A 19,891-nucleotide genomic window follows, 5' to 3' on the forward strand; every position below is an offset into this window, starting at 1 on the left:
CAAAAAAAAAAACAATATATAATAAGTTGGGGAGGCCAATGTATTTCCTTTTATTTGTATTTTTTATGTAATTATTACTACTGCTAAAAATAAACAAAAAAAATTTTATTTCAAACTTACCGCCATGCTACGTTATGTTTCCTTACCCTCTAACATATCTTCTAGGTAGGTGGAGGGTGTAACTTTTCTTCTAGCTTCCACAGATAACAGATTCCCCCTACTGCGAGAGCTTTTAGAGCTATTATCACTCCCTGGTGAGCTCTGTAGTGTCCGATGTGGCGAAACTGCAATTTTGGCGGGTTTCTTTATGTCCTCCGCCATTTTCTTCTCATCGGTATTATCAGATGACGAAACAGACGATGAAGAGACTGTAGAAACCAAAGAATTTGAGGATTCGCTGTTACTCGTCATTGTGAATGGTTTTTGAATCAATCGAGGGCTTTCCTGATAAAGCTTAGATAGCCTTGTCTTGTTTAAAATATCACCTGTTGGCGAAATAAAGAGGGAGTTTCTGTTCGAATTTGAAACTAATCCAGACAAAGATCTTTCGAAATCGATCGGTGATGTTACCTTCTCGTTCACATTCTGAGAAATTAGCCCAATTTTCACGGAATCATCTCTAGTAATGTCATCACAATCATGGACACCATCTTGGTAATGATCGTTGGCAGAGTCTTGGTATGGAGAGTCGCCGTAGTATTGAGTATTCTGTGGTGAGAACATTTTTGACTCATAATCTTGAACGCTTTTAGTCAACCTGTGTGAAGAATACGTTACCATTGTCCACCATACTAATATTGCTAAAAATATTGCACCCACAATGGCACCCACTATAATAAAAACTGTACCACTAGGCACACTGCTGGTACCTATGATATATGGATTCCCATTTTTGGAAGGTGGAGTAATACTAGAGAGGATAGAAGATGATGTTGAAGTGGATGAAAGTGAGGCAGAAGAATTAGAAGAGGCAACAGATGTTATAGAACTGACTGAAGTAGCAGTCGTTGAAGTACCGGCTGCTACTGAAGTAGCGGTGGTTGTTGAAGCAGCGGATGTGGTTAACTTTGGCAAACCTCTCTTAACAGCGGTGATGATGGCCATTTTTGCTTATATTTTTGATTTGATTCTTACTCACTTTCTGCAGTACTATATTTTTATTATAACTGATGACTTATAATATTGTTATTTTTGTAGCAATGTGAAAACCTTCTGGATGATCCAGCTAGTTCATCATATATCCACGCCACATTCTTTTCATCGCCGGATTTTCTTTTCATCCTCTGATTTTTTTTTTCTGCTATTTTTAGAGTGTGTGACAAAGTTGTTTCAAGAACAATACAGAATTCCTTGACCAAAACGGAAGGTGAGGTAATTAAGCTTTTTTTCTCTCTGAGAAAACCCTGCACGCCGCATGCCAACGACTTTTTTTTTTTTTTTCGGATCGGGAAATGTCACTTAGCCCCATTCGCGGCGCCAGACCGTTTTTAAAGGTTCTTTACCTCTTTTAGGCACTGACGCGCAAACAAGGTTTATGAGTAAATCAATTCTGTCTTGAAAAGTGAAATGCAAAAGCTTCTGCAAAGAAACCGATTTAAAAGAAGAAGCGCATTGCGTCTACACATCTACCCACACAGATTCCATTAGATTGACAACACTCTATTCCAAGCCTTGCTAGGCCAAGTATGAAACATATTTTCTTACTTTAACCATGCCAAACGCCTTAAGCTACAAAAATAAAACTTGACATGACTATTGGGCGTTTTCAATACACTACGAATCAAGACGAAACAAAAAGAAAACAGCCAGGCGAGGAGTAAATGACATGTTTGAATTAAAAACTGGCAAAGTTCTTATCGTTAAGATAAAAAATGTATTCGAAAACTTGCTTACCTTCTCAACCCTTTTCCTTCTTCGGCCCAAAAAAGACAAGGTCTCCAAAACAAACCTGATGTTTTTGAGTAACGATGCCATCTTAACCGAGGCCCAGTAATGGTATAAGTAATTGTTATCATAATAGAGCATTTGAGCCTAACACAGTAAGCCGGGTGATACTTTTCTAAAAAGGAGTCAGAAATTTTTTTAATTGATATTTATTTGAAAGACTTATATGATTGCGACATAGATACTTTATGGACCTGCCGCTTTTTTCCATTTAGTTAATCACGATGATTAAAAAAATTCGAGCTTTTTAACAATGACCGCGTAATTGGCGCCGTCGCGTCCTTTGGTTTGTTATCTCTCCGTTATTCCGCTGACTCATTTTTTCTTTATTTTTTACCCTGATTTCTATACGTATTTCATCCTGACTTTCGGGATTATATAAAGTGAAAAGTATCTCAATTTCTTGAATTGGTTTCGACGAAGCAGGTACAATTCGTCACACCTACTTAACCCGCCCCACATTTAAACAGCAAGAAGTGTGTGATATATACCAGAAAAGCATTATGGTTTTTGATTTGGAAAAAATTGTTAGACCAAAAATATATAACTTGGAACCTTACCGTTGTGCTAGAGATGATTTCACAGAGGGTATATTGCTAGACGCCAACGAAAATCCTCATGGACCCACCCAAAATGAATTGATTAAAAGCAATTTACACCGTTATCCAGATCCTCATCAATTGGAATTTAAAACAGCAATGACCAAATACAGAAACAAAACCAGTAGTTATTCCAATGACCCGGCCGTAAAACCTCTAACTGCTGATAATTTGTGTTTAGGAGTGGGTTCCGATGAAAGCATTGATGCAATTATTAGGGCCTGTTGTGTTCCGGGAAAGGAAAAAATCTTGGTTCTGCCACCGACGTATTCTATGTACTCTGTTTGTGCAAATATCAATGATATAGAAGTTGTTCAATGCCCTTTGGTTGTTTCTGACAATTCCTTCCAAATGAATGTCGAAGGTGTGCTAACCATCTTAGAAAATGATCCATTGATTAAGTTAGTATTTGCTACTTCACCAGGTAATCCAACTGGGGCCAAGATTAAGACAAGTTTGATTGAACAAGTCTTACAAAATTGGCAAAATGGGTTAGTCATTGTTGATGAGGCTTATATAGATTTCTGCGGTGGGTCTACTGCACCACTAGTCACCAAGTACCCAAACTTAGTAACTCTACAAACACTATCCAAATCGTTTGGTCTAGCCGGCATTAGATTGGGTATGACATATGCTTCAAAGGATTTAGCCAAGATTTTGAATGCAATGAAGGCACCTTACAATATCTCTTCTCTGGCTTCTGAATATGCTTTAAAAGCCGTTCAGGACCATAATCTAACAAAAATGGAAGACACCGCCAGATCGATTAACGAAGAGAAGATGCGTCTCTTAAAAGCGTTAACTGCTTTGGAATATGTCGATGACCAATACGTGGGTGGGTTGGATGCAAATTTCATCCTACTACGAATCAACGGTGGTGACAACACTTTAGCAAAGAAACTATACTATCAATTGGCCACTCAGTCGGGCGTTGTTGTTAGATTTAGGGGTAATGAATTGGGCTGTACTGGATGTCTAAGAATCACCGTTGGTACCCATGATGAAAATACACAATTAATAAACAGTTTTAAAGAGACTCTGTATAAGTTGGCCAACAACAATTAGATAAGCCAACTCATGTGCATTTACTATACAAACCCGCCACGTTTTTCTTTACATACATTATTTAGTGCCACTTTTCTATTAATGACAACCTAAATCATGAACATTGTGCAGTCTCGATTTCTACATTATTTATATTTGCTTCTTCCATCATAAAAAATGGTTTATAATAACCGTATTAAGTCGCAACTATAGCTAGATAGACTAATATTTACCCAGGTTTAGATTCTTTAAAAAGCCGCCAATTTGTTTCTTCGTATTCAAAGTCAACCCAACTTCTACGACTTTGGATCCATTTATGTCTTTAGTCAAAGAAGAAGATGACTCCAATGATGTAGTTTCTTTACTTTCATCCTTCAATTGCAACCTACTTACTTCATCTCGCAAAGACTTTATTTCCTGCAATAATCCACCACGTGTGAAAGATTCCTTAGCGAGCTTCGCCACTAATGGATTTTCATCCAACCTCTTGTTTTTTACAGAAAATAATTTTAAAATGTTCAACATTTCTTCAACATGATTGATTTCGGCAGAAACCTTGGATAACTTCTGACGTAGTGCTGTTTGCATCTTAAATTGGTGCGTACTGAGATCTTTAACGAATTCACTCGAGGCCTCATTGAAATGAGATAAAAACAAGAACTGCTCTTTTGCATCCATAAGATCGTCATTTACACTTGCGATATCTTTTTCAATGTAACTCGACGCTTTTTCTTCCAATTCCTTAACGTTAGCGCTCGTTACTTGCATATGTTCTGACTTAACATCGTTAAGGATGTTCGACAAAAGTTCTGCCTCTGGTATTCTCCAGGTGTACATGTTATTGACAGAATGTATTGTACGTGTTTCAAGCTGGGTGCTTGATTGGTCAATAAAAAAACTGTCCATATTTTGGATATTTTCTTTAAGAACAGAAAATTCAGCCTCGACCATTTGAAACGTGCTTTCAATCAACCGCAAGGTGGAATTTTGTGAAAGAAAGGGAATATTGGATACTTTCGCGCCAGTGTAGTATTCCATCAATGGTTTTGGTTTGTATTGTTCGGCTAAATAGTTTTCATCACCTTCAAACGCTTGTACCGAAAAATTGCTTGTCTCAACAGGTTCAGTTTGAATATCATTGTCAACTACTTCCTTTTCGACAGTTTGGGTATAATGGTGCTTTACAGGTACGACATCTGTCTGAACTTCATTCTCCTGGGAACTTTCAGAAAGATCTGTTTGTATACCAGACTCGACGTAATTCTTTTCAAGTGAAGTTTGTACACTAGAATCAGCAGAATGTTCCTCATCATTTACTGGTGGAGCTTCTCCACCACGAGGGAATTCATCGGTATTTATATCTTCTAACTTGTCGTAGGATTCAGAAATACTTTCTTCCCGATCACTAGTTGATGGGTTATCCTCACCAGAATCTTCTGTTTCATTGTTTTGATATGCATCTTGTTCGCTCACAGCATCTTCTTCAGAATTGTGGTCTTGAAATTCTTTTACTGCCCTATTTGGCTCAAACTCCTCTTCTGAGCCATTGCCGTCCTCTTGTTCTCCTTCTTGTGTTTCTTGATCGATATTTTCATCAGTATCTGATGCTTCATCTGTTGATTTGGGGTTGACACCATATTTAGCAACATGGTTGCTATCTTTGGATCCCGTTTCAAGCTTTTCAATAGTGTTCTCATCTTGCGGTATTACATTCTTCCGCTCGTCCTTCTGTTGGTTATAAGTGCTAAAGACTTGTTCCGGGGTGTTCTCGGAATTCACACCATTTGATTCAGAACTAGCGTCGCTTTCTTCTTGGCTGCTCTCTTCTTCAGAAGTTTCCTTATTACTCTCTTTTCCTTTAGGCAAAAAAGGATTTTCTTCTCTTGTATTTTGATCCTTCGAGGTTAGCGCTTCTTTCTCACAGCTTTCGCTATGATTAGTTCCTTCTTTTGATAACGAAGGTACCTCTTTAGAAGCACTTGGTGCCATAAACATGCTATTGTTGTTTAGAGTGGAGTTCCCGAAGGAAAAAGCGGGAGTGGTGGAGCTGGGTTTTTTGATATTAGTCGCGAAAGCTGAGAAAGGTGATTCGGATTTTGCTTTTACATTATTCTCAAAAACAGGGTTCTCCAAATCGTTTATATTGATATTAGCACTCTTTTTTATTGTTTCAGTGAGTCTACCAATGGAGGATTCGGGTCTATCATCTTCCACAACTCCATTATTGGTATTCGAGGTTAGTTCAGCTAATCTACTAGGCGTTTGTTCTACAGTAGTGTCCGTTAGGTCATTATCGCTTATGCTTGAATCATCGTCTTCATTATCATGCTCATCATCGTACTCATTATCGTTTTTGTCATCAACTTCGCTAGCGGAGCCCTTTTCTATTGTTTCGACTTCAGTACTGTTTTTTGCGAGGGAACTGAATGGTGAAGTCTTGCCCAGTTGAGAAGAAAATGGCGAAGACTGAGTACCAAAATTGATATGGGTATCAGTGTTCGAAAAATTTGAGACGCCAGAGGACCCGAAAGCCGGGGTTCCAAAGCTTATGGTATTGGTACCAGTGTCCACTGAATTCAAAGCGTTTGAAAAACCAGAAGACCCAAGGGTAGAGTTTCCAAAACTGAAGGCATTGGTATTTGTTTGCTTAGACGTGTTAAGATCAACACCAAATAGTGTGGAAGAGGGTTCTGTATTCTTCTTAGAAGAAAACGCACTCAATGCACTAACTGCAGGTTTTGCGGCGGCAGAACCTGAGTCAAAAGATTCTTTAGTAATAGATGCAAAGGGTGATGAACTGAAGGTAGGCTTTCCAAACGTAGATACAGATGTTGATGGCTCATTGGCGGTAGTTCCAAATGCAGGTGTACCGAAAGAAGATTTGCCAAAAGCAGATTCAGAAGTAGACGACTCTGAAGCTACAGCCCCAAATGCAGGTTTACCAAAAGAAGGTTTACCGAAGGCAGGTGCAGAAGCTGAAGGTTCGGCAGCCGTAACTTCAGAACCAAATGCGGCTGAACCAAAAGAAGGCTTACCAAAGGCAGATGCAGGAATGGATGGTTCTTTAGTGAAAGTTCCGAAAGCAGGCTTACCAAACGCCGGCTTCCCGAAAGCAGTGCCGGTGGCACTTTGTTCATTAGATGCAGTACCAGAATCAACAGATGGGTTTGATAATGAACTGAAGGAAAATCCCGATGATCCAAACGAGGAGGCGCTGAAGGCTGATGCATTTTGCGATTGCAAGCTGTTGGAAGTGCTGGGTTGCTCCTTTTTGAGGAAGCTAAAGCCTGAGGTATTTGGTGATATGAACGGATTATCAGATGGAGAGGATGTACTTTGTTCTTTTTCTTGTTCTTTTTCTTGTTCTTGTTCTACCGTATTATTTCTTTCTAAGGTCAAAGGTGCCGTAAATGGAAGGTTAGAGCCTGAGGCTGGCATCTCACTTCCTTCAGATTCCAATTTTATGTTATAGTTACCATTCTTGATTGAGGCAACATGGAATAATCCTACGATCTGTAAGTTACCTTCGTTATTTAAGATGTAAACAAGTGGTAACCTCTCTATGGTATCAACACCGGGACAAGGTTCTGAAATGGTACCCGAGGAGGTTATATCAACAGCCACACCAATTGGATTTGTGTCCATATCTGTTTCCTCACTGATCGGAAGTACAGCTCGTTCAGCGTCCTGAGAGGGTTCGATAACATCATTTGAATCCCATATACTTACTTCACTTGAACATGATGATGCTAGTATATTCACGTTTTCAGCTGGTTTGATTAAATCTGGCAAGGTGACATTGTAAACATATGGAAGTCTTAAAATCTGACCAAACGGTGGTATAATATCAAAAGTTTCTTGAAACGAAGCGTTTCCATCGGTATACTTGATAATGAACATCTTTTGATCGTACGATGCTTCCTCATCGGTCTCTGAAACGGGATTACCGAACACGACAAGGTATATCTGTTTGGAGAGTATAGTAACATTTAAAGGAGCGTATTCATCGACAGAGAACTCGTCCAATTCCGACGGTATTGAAAACTCGAATGTTTTCTCCGGCGTACCTTTTTGCAGCGAAAAGTTTCGGAAACTTCTATCCTTTAGTAGAACTAGCAATTGTGAGTTTGCAAGGTCAAAAGAAGCAACATTTTGGGCTAATTGGTTTGTTGATTTTGTTTTTAGATCCAGCGTTGATAAATTGTTGTTTGTACTTAGATATATCAGGGTGTTATCGAAATCCTTTAGTTGGCAAATTGGTGTCTCAAAAGAGAAAACTGTTTGCAGTTCTCCCAATTTTTCCAAGTTTATCGAATATAATGTATCTCTGGTTGCTATTAAACCCTGGCCGCCATTGAAACATACAAATATTACATCCACGACTTCATTTTCCCATTTGAACACCAATGGAATAGGGTTAGAATCGGATGTGATGCGGTCTTTTAGCATTTGCAGCTCCCCAATCACCACTTTGTTTCCGGAAGCAGCAATAAATAATGATTTGCTGTTGGAAATAGCGAGGTTTTGTAAAGATGCAAACGGTGGTTTTTCGTTAAAGGGAGGTAGAATTTGTTTTTGGCCTAGAAATTTGAAACCGAAGTCTTCCGAGGTCTCTGTTGACACTTCATCTTGTAACGAGGACATAATTGAATGGCTTTTGATCTATTATTTATCTGGTTTCTCCTGCAAATTATGAAATTGGACCTGCACACCAAATGTTTTTCAATGCAGAGAAAAAAAAAAGAACCAAAGAAAGGTATGTGAATTCGAGGTGAGAGTGGATAAATGAACAAAAACTTTCGTGTAGTTCAATATACAATGGCACCCTTTCTCTGCACACACAACTAGCTATTGAGCTCTTTCACATTTCTTCCCATTGATGAAAAAAGTAAAAAAACCGTTCACCGTTAGAAGTGACAATAATACAGATGCCCTCGTCACTTTCATATTATACTCATAAACTAAAGGTGGAGAAGATAAAGTTTATCAAAAAATACAGAGCGCTATTTAGTGGGGGCTCACAGGAAGGAAGACATCGAGGCATAGGCTCATGCCGAAAATGAAAGAGACCAGCCGAACTTGTGAACCGGCTCGGCCAACTCTAGCGCATTAAATGACATGCCCATCCCCAAAGAGATGCCTTTTTTCAAGTTTTGCTTATAGGACAACGTAGCCAGGCCCGAATCGGTGATCTTTGCCTTGATCTGTGATGTGGAATCGGGCAGGTACTTAGTAACGAACTCAATGTTCATACTGGGGGTTGCCTTCGATTGCACAGTGGCTTTAGCGCCCACTTGCAAGTGACGGTTGACGTTCTGGAAGAAGGACGCGGACGTGAACTGCTTGTTGTTGGTGGACAAGACAAAGGAGTAATCGCTGGCAAGGTACCCCAAGGCGACGGCATAGCGCGCCAGGGCCCCACCGGGGATGTCGTAAGCGATCTCGGTACCGCCGACGAACCCGTCGTGGGCCAGAGTCACGTTTCCGACAAAGTCCTTGGTGTGCAACAGGTCCACGGATCCCTTCGTGGTGAAGAATTCTTGTGCAAAGCTCAGGTTGACCTTAGCGCTCTTGATTGCCTGAGGCGTTAAGCACGCATTCACATCGGCTTTCAAACCAGGTGCAATCTTTGAGAACTCGATTCTTGAGTTCAACCTGTTTTGGTTCGACCAACTTTGAGACAACGAAACACCTTCCTTCCTGTCGTAGAACCGGCCTTCAACGCTGGCCTGAATAGGACCCTCCTTCACAGCCTGCTTCCCCCTCAGAGCAAAATTAACTCCATTTTGCGTCGTGGTAGATATGTTCAAAGAGAGCGGGCTGGTATGGAAAAAGTCCCTGTTCAAAAGACCGTTGATATCTCTGGAGATGTCGTTGAAAAAAGGTGGTGCCATTGTTAGTGTGTCCTGGCCTCTCCCTCACCACAACATCTTTCTGCTCGAGGAAACAATAGAGCGCCATTCTTTCTATTCCAATTTTTTTTCACTTTCTACAATAGGAAGCGAAAAAAAAAGAAAAAGAGAGACGAAAAACCGCTGGCGTTAGCAGTCACGTGGACTGCCGAGTACTTCATAGAGAACTGGACCCTCACCAGCAATACACACGCTAATGCGCTGACACACGCACTCGAAAGCCCAACATTCGGTCTTGTAGTCATCTCTACTGTAGGACCACGCATGCCATTTGTGTAGTAATTATTAGCACAGAGTTCATCTTCCAGAAAGAAAAAGGGTTTTTTCCGTTGTACGGCGCGGTCTTGGCGGCTCCCTATTTGGAACATGCGATTTCCTCTTTGGGTGGCGCTGCGCGTAACTCTAATTCCGTTCTCATCCCCTTTGAGGTACACTGATTGCTATAAAGGAGCGAGTGGGACAAGAATCGACAGCAGCGTTAGAGAATACTATCGCAAAACTGAACAGCAACACGTACGGCTGCACAATCGTAGCAGCTTTGTAGCAACACCCCAGTATGAACATATACACATCGCCCACACGGGCATCGAGCACCGCGAGGCCCTATCTGCCTGCACTGGCCACCGAGAGCAGGAGCACGGATAACAGCAGCATAGACGATAACTGTGAGGCTGTACCGTGCCTAAGCATGGAAGTGTGCAAAGTGTACCCGAAGGGCCCGCTGCTTGTGCTCCCGGAGCGCATCTATCTGTTCTCGGAGCCCACGGTGGGGGAAATTCTGCCCTTTGATGTAGTTATTAACGTTGCCGAGGAGACACAAGACTTGCAGACGCAGGTGCCCTCCATCGAGTACTATCACTACCGGTGGGAGCACGATTCCGACATCGGGACGGATCTAGCCTTGCTAACCAGCATCATGCGCACGGCCGCAGCGGAGCGGAAGAAGATACTGATACACTGCCAGTGTGGACTGTCGAGGTCCGCGACGTTGGTAATCGCGTACATCATGAAGTTCCACCACTTGAGCCTAAGGCGCGCTTATGACCTGCTGAAGTCCAGGGCAGACAAGATAAGCCCCGCCATGGGGCTGGTGTTCCAGCTGATGGAGTGGGAGGCCGCTCTCAAGGCTACACCCAGCGCGCAGGCTAGCGATTATAGAAAACTACCTTAAACAAGTCCGCATGGCGCGTTCCTTTCTTAGTTATTCACTATCTTCCCATAAGCATCTGTGTTTTGGGAGGACCACGCTCAGGTGGGTTGGTCTAGTCTCGGTTTGCAAGAGCGATGCTTGTATATTACCTTTATAAGTCCCGTACTGTAACTGCACTATGCGTTTATATGACGGGTAACCCACTTCGGCCATAATCAAATCAATACGATATTGAGAAAGCATGCAGAAAGTTACACAAAACAACAAAAGGAACACAGCGTACGTGGCACAGAGGAAGCGGTGTAGAGGTTAATGTCGATATGAGCGACCCCAATACAAAACAGCCGATAAAGAAAAGGTCGCTGAGCAGCTACCTTTCAAACGTCAGCACGAGGCGGGAGGAGCTGGAAAAGATATCCAAACATGAAGTCCCGGAAGATGAAGAACCCGCTAGCAACCAGAAATCAGAAGAGCCGGTGCCAGAAGAATCAGTTTCGGGGGCTCAAGATACCAACAGGCCGCTCGACACAGAGGCTGTATCCGTTAGTGGCTCCACTGAAGATGACTCAAAAGAAAGTACAGCTCTGACCCAACAGGATAATGAAGGGGATGGAAAGGCAAACCCATATGATCAAGAAGATAGTCTTTTGGAGACGGAAGGAGAAACCAGTCACTCAACGCGAACGGCCGCCATATTGCCGTCCAATGCAGGAAATCTGGATATTCAAAACCACCAACCTTTTTCAAGAGATCAACTGCGAGCGATGTTGAAAGAACCGAAGAGGAAAACCGTTGACGATTTCATACAGGAAGAGGGCTTGGGCGCCATTGAAGAAGACGATATAAGCGACGAAGTGCTAGAAAATAATGTAATGGCCCCAAGCGAAGGGGAAATGGATATAGAGTATAGTGGATCGGATAGAGATACGGATGATGTGGAAAGTGATGACCCCACAGCACCCAACTCTCCAATCAAATTAAGTCGCCGCAAATTAGTAAGGGCCGACCAATATGATACTACCACAGGCTCCATGTTCAATAACGAATCTGACTCTGAACTATCAGATATTGATGATACCAAAAATATTGCTTTGTCGAGTAGTTTGTTCAGAGGTGCTTCGTCTCCCATTAAAGAAGCAAATAATAACCTTCATAGTATGAATTCCTCACCTGCGCAGATTGTAAAGAGAAACTCTATTTCCAAGACTAATACTAATAAGAATCCTCATATAGCCGTTTCTAAACGTCCTAAACAGAAAAAGGGTATTTATAGAGATTCTGGTGGTAGAACGAGATTGCAGATTGCTTGTGATAAGGGGAAGTTCGATGTAGTCCAGAAAATGATTGAAGATGGAGGCTATGATATTAACGACCAGGATAACGCTGGTAATACAGCTTTGCATGAAGCAGCTTTGCAAGGCCATATTGAAATCGTGGAACTGCTGATAGAAAATGGTGCAGATGTAAACATTAAGTCTATCGAGATGTTTGGTGATACCCCCTTGATCGATGCCTCCGCTAACGGTCATTTGGACGTTGTCAAGTACCTTCTTAAAAAAGGTGCCGATCCAACTATACGTAACTCCAAGGGCTTAACCGCCTTCGAGTCGGTCGATGATGAATCTGAATTTGATGACGAGGAAGACCAAAACATTTTGCGTGAAATAAAGAAAAGGCTGAGTGTTGCCACCAAAAGATGGACTCACGGTACAGGATATCATAACGACAAACCCAAAAATGTCACTAGTACTCACACAACGGACCGACCACATTTGGATATTACTAATCTTTCTGAAGACAGAAATGCCCATGAGTCCTCTCCTATGCTCTCTAATGTTGACGATAAGCCTCCAGAAGAAGAGTTTTATTGGACTGATGTCACTTCTAGGGCAGGTAAGGAAAAATTGTTCAAAGCTTCAAAGGAAGGGCACTTGCCATACGTTGGTACATATGTCGAAAATGGTGGTAAGATAGATTTAAAATCGTTTTTTGAAAGTGTCAAATGTGGGCATGAGGATATTACAAGTATTTTTTTGGCATTTGGGTTTCCAGTCAACCAAACGTCAAGAGATAACAAAACGTCTGCCCTAATGGTGGCTGTTGGACGTGGTCATATCGGCACAGTTAAATTGCTATTAGAAGCAGGAGCAGACCCAACTAAGAAGGACAAAAAGGGACACACTGCTTTGTATTATGCTAAAAATAGCGTAATGGGGATAACAAATAACGAAGAAATTCAGTTGATTGAAAAATCCTTGAATGAACACCTAAGAAAACGTTCGAACGATGACGATGATGATGATGACGAAGATGATGGTGACAATGAAAAAGATACCCGTGAACTACACGAAACCAGGAGAGAGAAAACACAATCACCTGTACTAACAAGTCGAAAAAGTACAATCTCCAAAACAGAAGATGAAGAGGACGAAGTAGTAATACGTAATTCTGCACACGATGGCATTAATAACGACCACAACATCAAGAATATCCCACCTTCTGATTCTCGTAAAACGCATGGACTTGATGAAAGTGATGGCATTCAGTATCCACTTGATTGGAAGAAGCGTAAGACGATTGTTTCTCAGGATGAAGACAAGTTAAGAAGTGTTTCACCACTTTCTATGGAATCTCATTCTCCTAAGAAATTCAAATCTACAGAAGTAAATAAAATTCACGAAGAAACTGCTGCCGAGAGAGAGGCTAGACTCAAAGAGGAAGAGGAGTACAGGAAGAAAAGATTAGAGAAAAAGAGAAAGAAGGAACAGGAATTGTTGCAAAAATTAGCCGATGATGAGAAAAAAAGAATCGAAGAACAAGAGAAGCTGAAAATCCTAGAAATAGAAAGATTGAAGAAGGAAACGATAGAAAAAGCCAAACAAATGGAAAGAGAGAAAAAATTGGAGGAACTTTCTTATAGACGTGCTGTAAGGGACTTGTATCCGTTAGGTTTGAAAATCATCAACTTCAATGATAAACATGACTACAAAAGATTCTTACCGCTGTACTATTACGTGGATGAAAAGAGCAATAAATTAGTGCTTGATTTGCAAGTGGCAATTTTGTTAAAGAATATGGATTTGCTCTCAAAGGATGGTCATTCAATATCGGAGAAATTTCCTGTTGATCCAACCCACTTGGCCTCCCTTTGGAATATGTTGAAATTCATTTTCTTGTATGGAGGTAGTTACGATGATGATAAAAATGACTTAAAGGACAATAAAAGGTTCGTAGTAAATTTCGACGGCGTTGATTTGGATACTAAGATTGGATACGAGCTTTTAGAATACAGGAAATTTATTAATTTGCCCATGGCATGGATCAACTGGGATGAAGTTGTAATTGACGATCCTGCGAAAAAAAAGGAAATTGAACAAAGCATGATTCAAATATCAATAATCGAAGCCAGACATTCCCATAACAATATAAGCAAAGATTTGCAAGTATCCTCACGGAAAAGACGCTTCATGAAAATGCCCCCAGAATTGCCAGTTAAATTTCAACATCGTATGAGCATATCCACTATTCTTCAACAAACCGCTAAAGAGCCGTTTTGGTAGACCCTCGCCTATCTGTTCCCATTCATTTATACATACTTAGGTTTTCCCATGCATTAGATATTATTTTCATTTATATATCTCCACAGTTGTAATATTTGTTGTTATTATGAGACACTGTCATTGCTCCCACATAAATATTTTCATTGTGCGACAAAACATCTTTGGCCGACCCCTGAAATCGCTGAGGGGCTCAGAAAATACCGTGGAAGATATGAAAGACAATAGATCTTGGATTTTTAATTTATATATTACTGTTCTAAACAATAGGTCTATTGTTCCTTTTTTGCCTTCTTTGAAGCTACCTTAATCATGGAAACTTCTAAAGTACAATAACATTCTAAAATCAAAACAAATAGTAAGTATAGAATAGCCACATTTTTAAAAAAATGTAACAAAAAAATTATTTACTGACATTAAAGGAAGTTTAATCACGAGCTTGCAGTGTTGCGTATTTTCTTTGGTAGTGTGACAAGGATAAGTGGATCACGGTTTGTTCAAACAAAAGCCCTTTCGATCGCAGCATTGGCCGACCTACCCAAAAGGTGGGAAAATATGCCAAGTTTAGAACAACAAGATATTGCTGATAACTTAATGGAGCGCCAGAAACTTCCTTGGGAGAAACTAAATAGCAGTGAAATAAAAGCTGCTTGGCATATATCTTATGGTGAATGGGGACCCAGAAGAGCAGTTTATAGAGGGGGTGATGTTGAGCTTATTACTAAAGGTGTCTTTTGGGGGTTAGGCATCTCATTGGGCCTTTTCAGTTTGATAAAAATATTGGCTAACCCTGATACTCCAAAGACGATGAACAGAGAATGGCAATTGAAGTCTGATGAATATTTAAAATAAAAGAACGCCAATACATAGGGCGGTTATTCTCAAGTTCAATCAAAATAAAGAGACTAAAAAGATAGAACCGTCTCATATAATCCATGTACGGGGGCGCAAAACATATAGTGTTCATTTTTATACATATACTTATTTTATTTAATTGCGCATTCGTGATCGATCGTTTGTTTTAAGAGCAATTCGTCGTCTAGTGATTGTTTTCACTTAATATATTCATTACTGTCTTCTTAAAATACGCGGTTATGATGTACGTCTTCTTGCCTGAAAAAAATGAAAATTTTGAAAAATGAAAAACTATCGTTGAAAAAAAAGTGCGTTAAAATAGTAAATTCATCGAGTTCATATATATTTGAAACTAGTGCTAAAATTCAAAAATTAGGACATACTTTCCGCCCGACATGTCATTTTCTTTCGGCTTTACTTCTAATGATTTCGATGATGATGAACTGGTAGTCCAACCTGACGCCTCATTTGAACCAGTACAAAAAAATGGAAAAAACGACACTCACCCCAATCCATTGGATTCTGGGTTTTTGTTGCAGCCCAATGTTGTCCAGCCAAAAGTGGAAAATCTAGAAACGTTGTTACAAGGTCTCAAGGATGTCAGATTAACTTTTGAAGAGTTTCAATCTCCATTATATAAAATGCCATTAATTAGAAGAGAATTATTTGACGTCAAACACCAATTGATGTTAGAAACGGATACTGATTCCAGCAATAACTCAACGGAGCTGGATATTTTACTTGGTGATACTTCTGAAGATTTGAGAAAGAACGTTTATGAAGGGGGTCTGAAATCATGGGAATGTTCTTATGATTTAGTTGATTTGATATCTGAGAAGATTGACAAAACAATAAACAATATTGACGCAGTCCTAGAAATAGGCTGTGGGACCGCACTACCCTCAGAATTTCTGTTCAAATCAGCTCTTCTACGAGATGACACATCCAACAATTTAAAGTTCATTTTGTCCGATTATAACGCTAGTGTATTGAGATTAGTTACTATACCGAATTTAATTATAACATGGGCCAAAACAGTTTTGACAAATGAAGAATGGAGCGCTTTGCAAAAGGGCGAAAGCGAAGACATCCCAGTAAGTAGCGAAGAATTGCTCCTGTCATCCAACCTGTTAACCGCCTTTTATGACGACGTCCAAAGAAGAAACATCACCATTGTTCTTATATCGGGATCGTGGGGACGCAAATTTAACAACTTGATTYATGAGGTGTTGTTGGACAGCAAAAAGGTTCTATTGTTAACCTCTGAAACAATTTATCAACCTGATAATCTGCCTGTTATCGCAGAAACAATACTCGACATACACAGCTCACCACAAACTGAAGTTCAAACTTATGTAGCAGCAAAGGATATTTATTTTGGTGTTGGTGGCAGCATTGTTGAATTTGAAAATTATTTGAATAAGAAAATATCTTCAGGAAACTTACCAATCCGGTCTGAAAGGTTTAAAGTTAACTCTGGTTTGAAAAGATCAATAATATGCATTGAGACAAATCAAGCTATGTATTAATCGGTATCTTTTGTTTACTTTTAATTGGTATATAAGCTTACTATTTGAATCACATATCTTTAATATGGACAAAAAATAGAAAAGAGGTATAAGGGGAAAAATTAAAATAATCGTTCAATATACATAGTTAATTTAGGAAACGTTTTAGAGATGTTACAAAAGCAAAGCACGATGAACTTCCGTTTTCTTCAGTTTTCTTTAACTTTATTTACTAATTCTAGCTTTCATGATTTGTAAGAATTCTCTGTAACTTTCGTTATTCAAGATCTTATCCTCTACCAAAGTGCTCGAAGCCCATAGTCTTAGGGTTGCGACTTCCCTAGCAGATGCATGGTTAACAGGTTCACTTAAAGAAGCACCCCTAACAATATACAATGATTGGTAAGTGATAATATCGTCATGGTTTCTTAGCTGGTTAATAATGTTTCTCACTCTTTGATTGAATTCTGAATTTTCGACAATTGGTATTTCCTGTTTGCCAATTGGAATGTCGAAAATATCCTGAGTGCCAAACACATCAAATACTAAAGCCGGAACAGCATCACCACCCATCCATAAGAACAATTCATTACCATTATCTATCAAGTATAACCCGTATCTTTCAAACAATGAGGAGGTAGCATTGAGAGGTTGAGGCAAAACGACTGTGGCGGTGGTTTCACCATCTTCAGTTTGTAGTGGTAACCCAGCTTCATCAGCCATATCATGCAATGAGTAGACATCGGGGTAAATGTTCTTGATTAGGTATTTCAATGGTAATGATTCTAAAATGTTCAAAGCGGAGGCACGATGATCACTTGGAACAATACCCGATCTAAATGCCATATGCTTGGTCAAAGAATGCATTAATAATGGGAACATTCTCAAGTTGGCACACAATCTCAATGGAGCACCACCTGCAGTGTTGGATACGACAATTTCCTTCTTGTACGTGGCTAAGATGTCTTGTACAGATTTGTTAATCAATACTCTTGCCTCATCCAAACTGGAGTTCAATGCCTTTTCCACTGCCTTTGAATTATAGAATGACGCTATAGCCAATTGATCAGCTGATGCGTAAACCTCGGCCAGGGATTCTGTGGTGGGCATGGCTAAAGTGATGATTCTAATTCTACGCTGGCTGTTATTCAAGGACAGTAGTACCGCTACTTGGATGTAACAATACTCGGTCATGATAGATTCATCAACATTGACTTCGAACAGATATGATTGATCTCTTGGCATGGTAGAAAAGGCACATAAATCCGAGGATCTGTTGAAAAAATGACCATAAAATCTGCTCATTCTTAAACCTGTGGAACCACGAGCTCTCATAACGGTTTCCATACAAAGGTCCATGGAAATGTGTTTGGCAAATTCAGTAGAAAATTTGACAATATCATTTGGATTTTTACCGGAAAATCCAGGATAGAAGTGAGTTTGACCTGCGGTGAAACGACTCAAATTGGACAATGATGCAACATCCATGTAATCCTCAGAAGCTAAGAATAAATCCACTGTAATTTGCACTTTAGAACAGTCGATAGTGAAGTTCTTGTAGAATGAGTCTTGGCATGACAGTAATTGGGTGGTTTCCTTTGATGTATTGACGACACCGCTTTCGTTTCTTCTTTGAAGTTTCCCTATTCCCAAGTTGGGTAAAGTCCCTGAGACAACGATGATCTTACCACCAACGCCACCAATCAAATGATAAGCTGACTTCAAAGCGGGGCCCAATGCAAAACTTGTGATCAAATTAGACTGGAAGATTAGAGGGATCTTGGTCAATAAGCTTTCGATATTTTTTCTGCAAGCCTTCAATGAAACAACCATGGAGTTTGGTCTGGGCAAGAAAGGTTCCTCTAAGTCGGCAATGTCCATCATGTTGATTTGGTCAGTCGATTCTTCATTATTATCCGAATCCAATGGGATCTTGAAGTAGTGGATGGCGTTATCCACACACAAAATGGAGATTCTGGTTCTTTCGTCATGGTTAGGGATGGAATCCAGATTTTGTAAAAGAGTGTTGATGGTGGTGGCCAACAACCCGCTTTTGATGGAAGCCTGGGAGACGTCGACAAGGAAACAGTAAGTGGCCGGTGGGGGTTGTCTTAGAGTGTATTCCTTAGGGGCCATGTATTCCATGACGGCGCATTTGATTTCGTTTCTGTCGTACCTGCTTTTTGGGTCGTTCGGGTCGGTTTGGTCCATTTGCATGGGGACGTCATTGGCCAGACGACAGAAGTTACATCTCCATCTCCTGCCTTGCTCGATAAAGGTGATGAAGGGGTTCATATAGGAACGGCAACGACGACAACGAACGATCAGCCCGTCTTCATTCAGTGGTGGCGGGTCAATATCGTCGTAAAGGTGCTGGTATGGTCTGATGACCAGTCCGAATGGCAGCTTGGATTTCTTCAGCAGGGAGCTGTTTTTGGGGACAGCGTTCAAAGTCGATCTGATGTAATCTGGCGACGCATTGGACACCTCCGATGGAACCAGCATTTTCTCTGGTGGGACAACCAGCGGTGGGGGAGGCAAGTTCAAGTCGGTGATTGGAGGTGGCAATTCCGTCAACAGGTCGATCGGATACAGCTGGTTCATGGGTCTCATGTTCTGGCCCATGGCAGCACTAGGCTGTCCGTAAGCTTGTGCTGGTAGCGGCTGTTGCTGTTGCTGTTGCTGAAACGGCATGCCGACCTGTCCGGGGGCCTGCTGCTGCATGTAGGCATTGGGGTCGACTAGAGGCACGTTGTGCAAATGCATGTCGTTCATAGAAGTGGCGGCTTGATCGATCTGCTGGTGGAGCTGTTCTTGAGCAGGGGTCAGGAATTGCGGCTGGCCCATGGGGGCCACCGCAGCCTGCGGTGGCATCCCCATCTGCGCATAGTTTATCCCTGCAGCTGCCGGGTCCTGGGGAGCTACTAATGGCGCTGGCTGTTGCAGAGGGGTGGCGCTCTGCCCGTACGGGACCTGGGCCTGTGGGTAAACACGTTTCTTGTGGTGGGACATCTCGTGTGTGGTCTCCGACTTGGATGTTATAGCAGTCTCAATGCGGCGGAATCAGACCTAAGCTTCTCAAACTGGGCTTTGACCTGCTTTCTAATCTACCATCCTCCTCACACACTGTTTTGTTTTGTTCATTTTCCTTCTTCCAAGTTTCGCAATTTCTTTCCGCCGTAAATGGAAAAAACGAAAACTGGAAACAACAAGTGTAAAAACGACAGCAAATCACTCCAGTAACAACGCTGAAAACAGTCATCCCGGAACTCAATTCCACTTGGAGAAGACCCTCTGACCTACAACATGTACAGCGATTGTA

The 19,891-nt window shown here is 40.9% G+C and overlaps 8 protein-coding genes across 8 annotated transcripts; 4 read left to right on the top strand and 4 right to left on the bottom strand.

Annotated features, from left to right (window-relative positions):
• Nucleotides 1–132: 132 nt before the first annotated feature.
• On the bottom strand, nucleotides 133–1,104 carry PRM5 (pheromone-regulated protein PRM5; the record flags this gene model as incomplete). Its single annotated transcript, XM_018365787.1, has 1 exon — nucleotides 133–1,104. One exon carries the CDS (start codon nucleotides 1,102–1,104, stop codon nucleotides 133–135), a length of 972 nt encoding a protein of 323 aa, XP_018221505.1.
• Nucleotides 1,105–2,447: 1,343 nt separating this feature from the next.
• HIS5 (histidinol-phosphate transaminase) lies at nucleotides 2,448–3,608 on the top strand (the record flags this gene model as incomplete). The annotated part of the gene is made up of 1 exon (XM_018365788.1): nucleotides 2,448–3,608. One exon carries the CDS (start codon nucleotides 2,448–2,450, stop codon nucleotides 3,606–3,608), a length of 1,161 nt encoding a protein of 386 aa, XP_018221506.1.
• Nucleotides 3,609–3,809: 201 nt separating this feature from the next.
• NUP159 (FG-nucleoporin NUP159) lies at nucleotides 3,810–8,231 on the bottom strand (the record flags this gene model as incomplete). The annotated part of the gene is made up of 1 exon (XM_018365789.1): nucleotides 3,810–8,231. The coding sequence occupies one exon, from the start codon at nucleotides 8,229–8,231 to the stop codon at nucleotides 3,810–3,812; it is 4,422 nt and encodes a 1,473-aa protein (XP_018221507.1).
• Nucleotides 8,232–8,635: 404 nt separating this feature from the next.
• On the bottom strand, nucleotides 8,636–9,481 carry POR2 (putative porin POR2; the record flags this gene model as incomplete). The annotated part of the gene is made up of 1 exon (XM_018365790.1): nucleotides 8,636–9,481. One exon carries the CDS (start codon nucleotides 9,479–9,481, stop codon nucleotides 8,636–8,638), a length of 846 nt encoding a protein of 281 aa, XP_018221508.1.
• A 574-nt stretch (nucleotides 9,482–10,055) lies between these two features.
• Nucleotides 10,056–10,670, top strand: SDP1 (mitogen-activated protein kinase tyrosine protein phosphatase SDP1; the record flags this gene model as incomplete). Its single annotated transcript, XM_018365791.1, has 1 exon — nucleotides 10,056–10,670. The coding sequence occupies one exon, from the start codon at nucleotides 10,056–10,058 to the stop codon at nucleotides 10,668–10,670; it is 615 nt and encodes a 204-aa protein (XP_018221509.1).
• A 299-nt stretch (nucleotides 10,671–10,969) lies between these two features.
• HOS4 (Hos4p) lies at nucleotides 10,970–14,209 on the top strand (the record flags this gene model as incomplete). Its single annotated transcript, XM_018365792.1, has 1 exon — nucleotides 10,970–14,209. The coding sequence occupies one exon, from the start codon at nucleotides 10,970–10,972 to the stop codon at nucleotides 14,207–14,209; it is 3,240 nt and encodes a 1,079-aa protein (XP_018221510.1).
• A 1,247-nt stretch (nucleotides 14,210–15,456) lies between these two features.
• Nucleotides 15,457–16,590, top strand: HPM1 (protein-histidine N-methyltransferase; the record flags this gene model as incomplete). Its single annotated transcript, XM_018365793.1, has 1 exon — nucleotides 15,457–16,590. The coding sequence occupies one exon, from the start codon at nucleotides 15,457–15,459 to the stop codon at nucleotides 16,588–16,590; it is 1,134 nt and encodes a 377-aa protein (XP_018221511.1).
• A 204-nt stretch (nucleotides 16,591–16,794) lies between these two features.
• SEC24 (COPII subunit SEC24) lies at nucleotides 16,795–19,581 on the bottom strand (the record flags this gene model as incomplete). Its single annotated transcript, XM_018365794.1, has 1 exon — nucleotides 16,795–19,581. One exon carries the CDS (start codon nucleotides 19,579–19,581, stop codon nucleotides 16,795–16,797), a length of 2,787 nt encoding a protein of 928 aa, XP_018221512.1.
• Nucleotides 19,582–19,891: the final 310 nt, after the last annotated feature.

Source organism: Saccharomyces eubayanus, chromosome IX (assembly GCF_001298625.1).
Source record: "Saccharomyces eubayanus strain FM1318 chromosome IX, whole genome shotgun sequence".
In the NCBI taxonomy this organism is placed as follows: Eukaryota; Fungi; Ascomycota; class Saccharomycetes; order Saccharomycetales; family Saccharomycetaceae; genus Saccharomyces; species Saccharomyces eubayanus.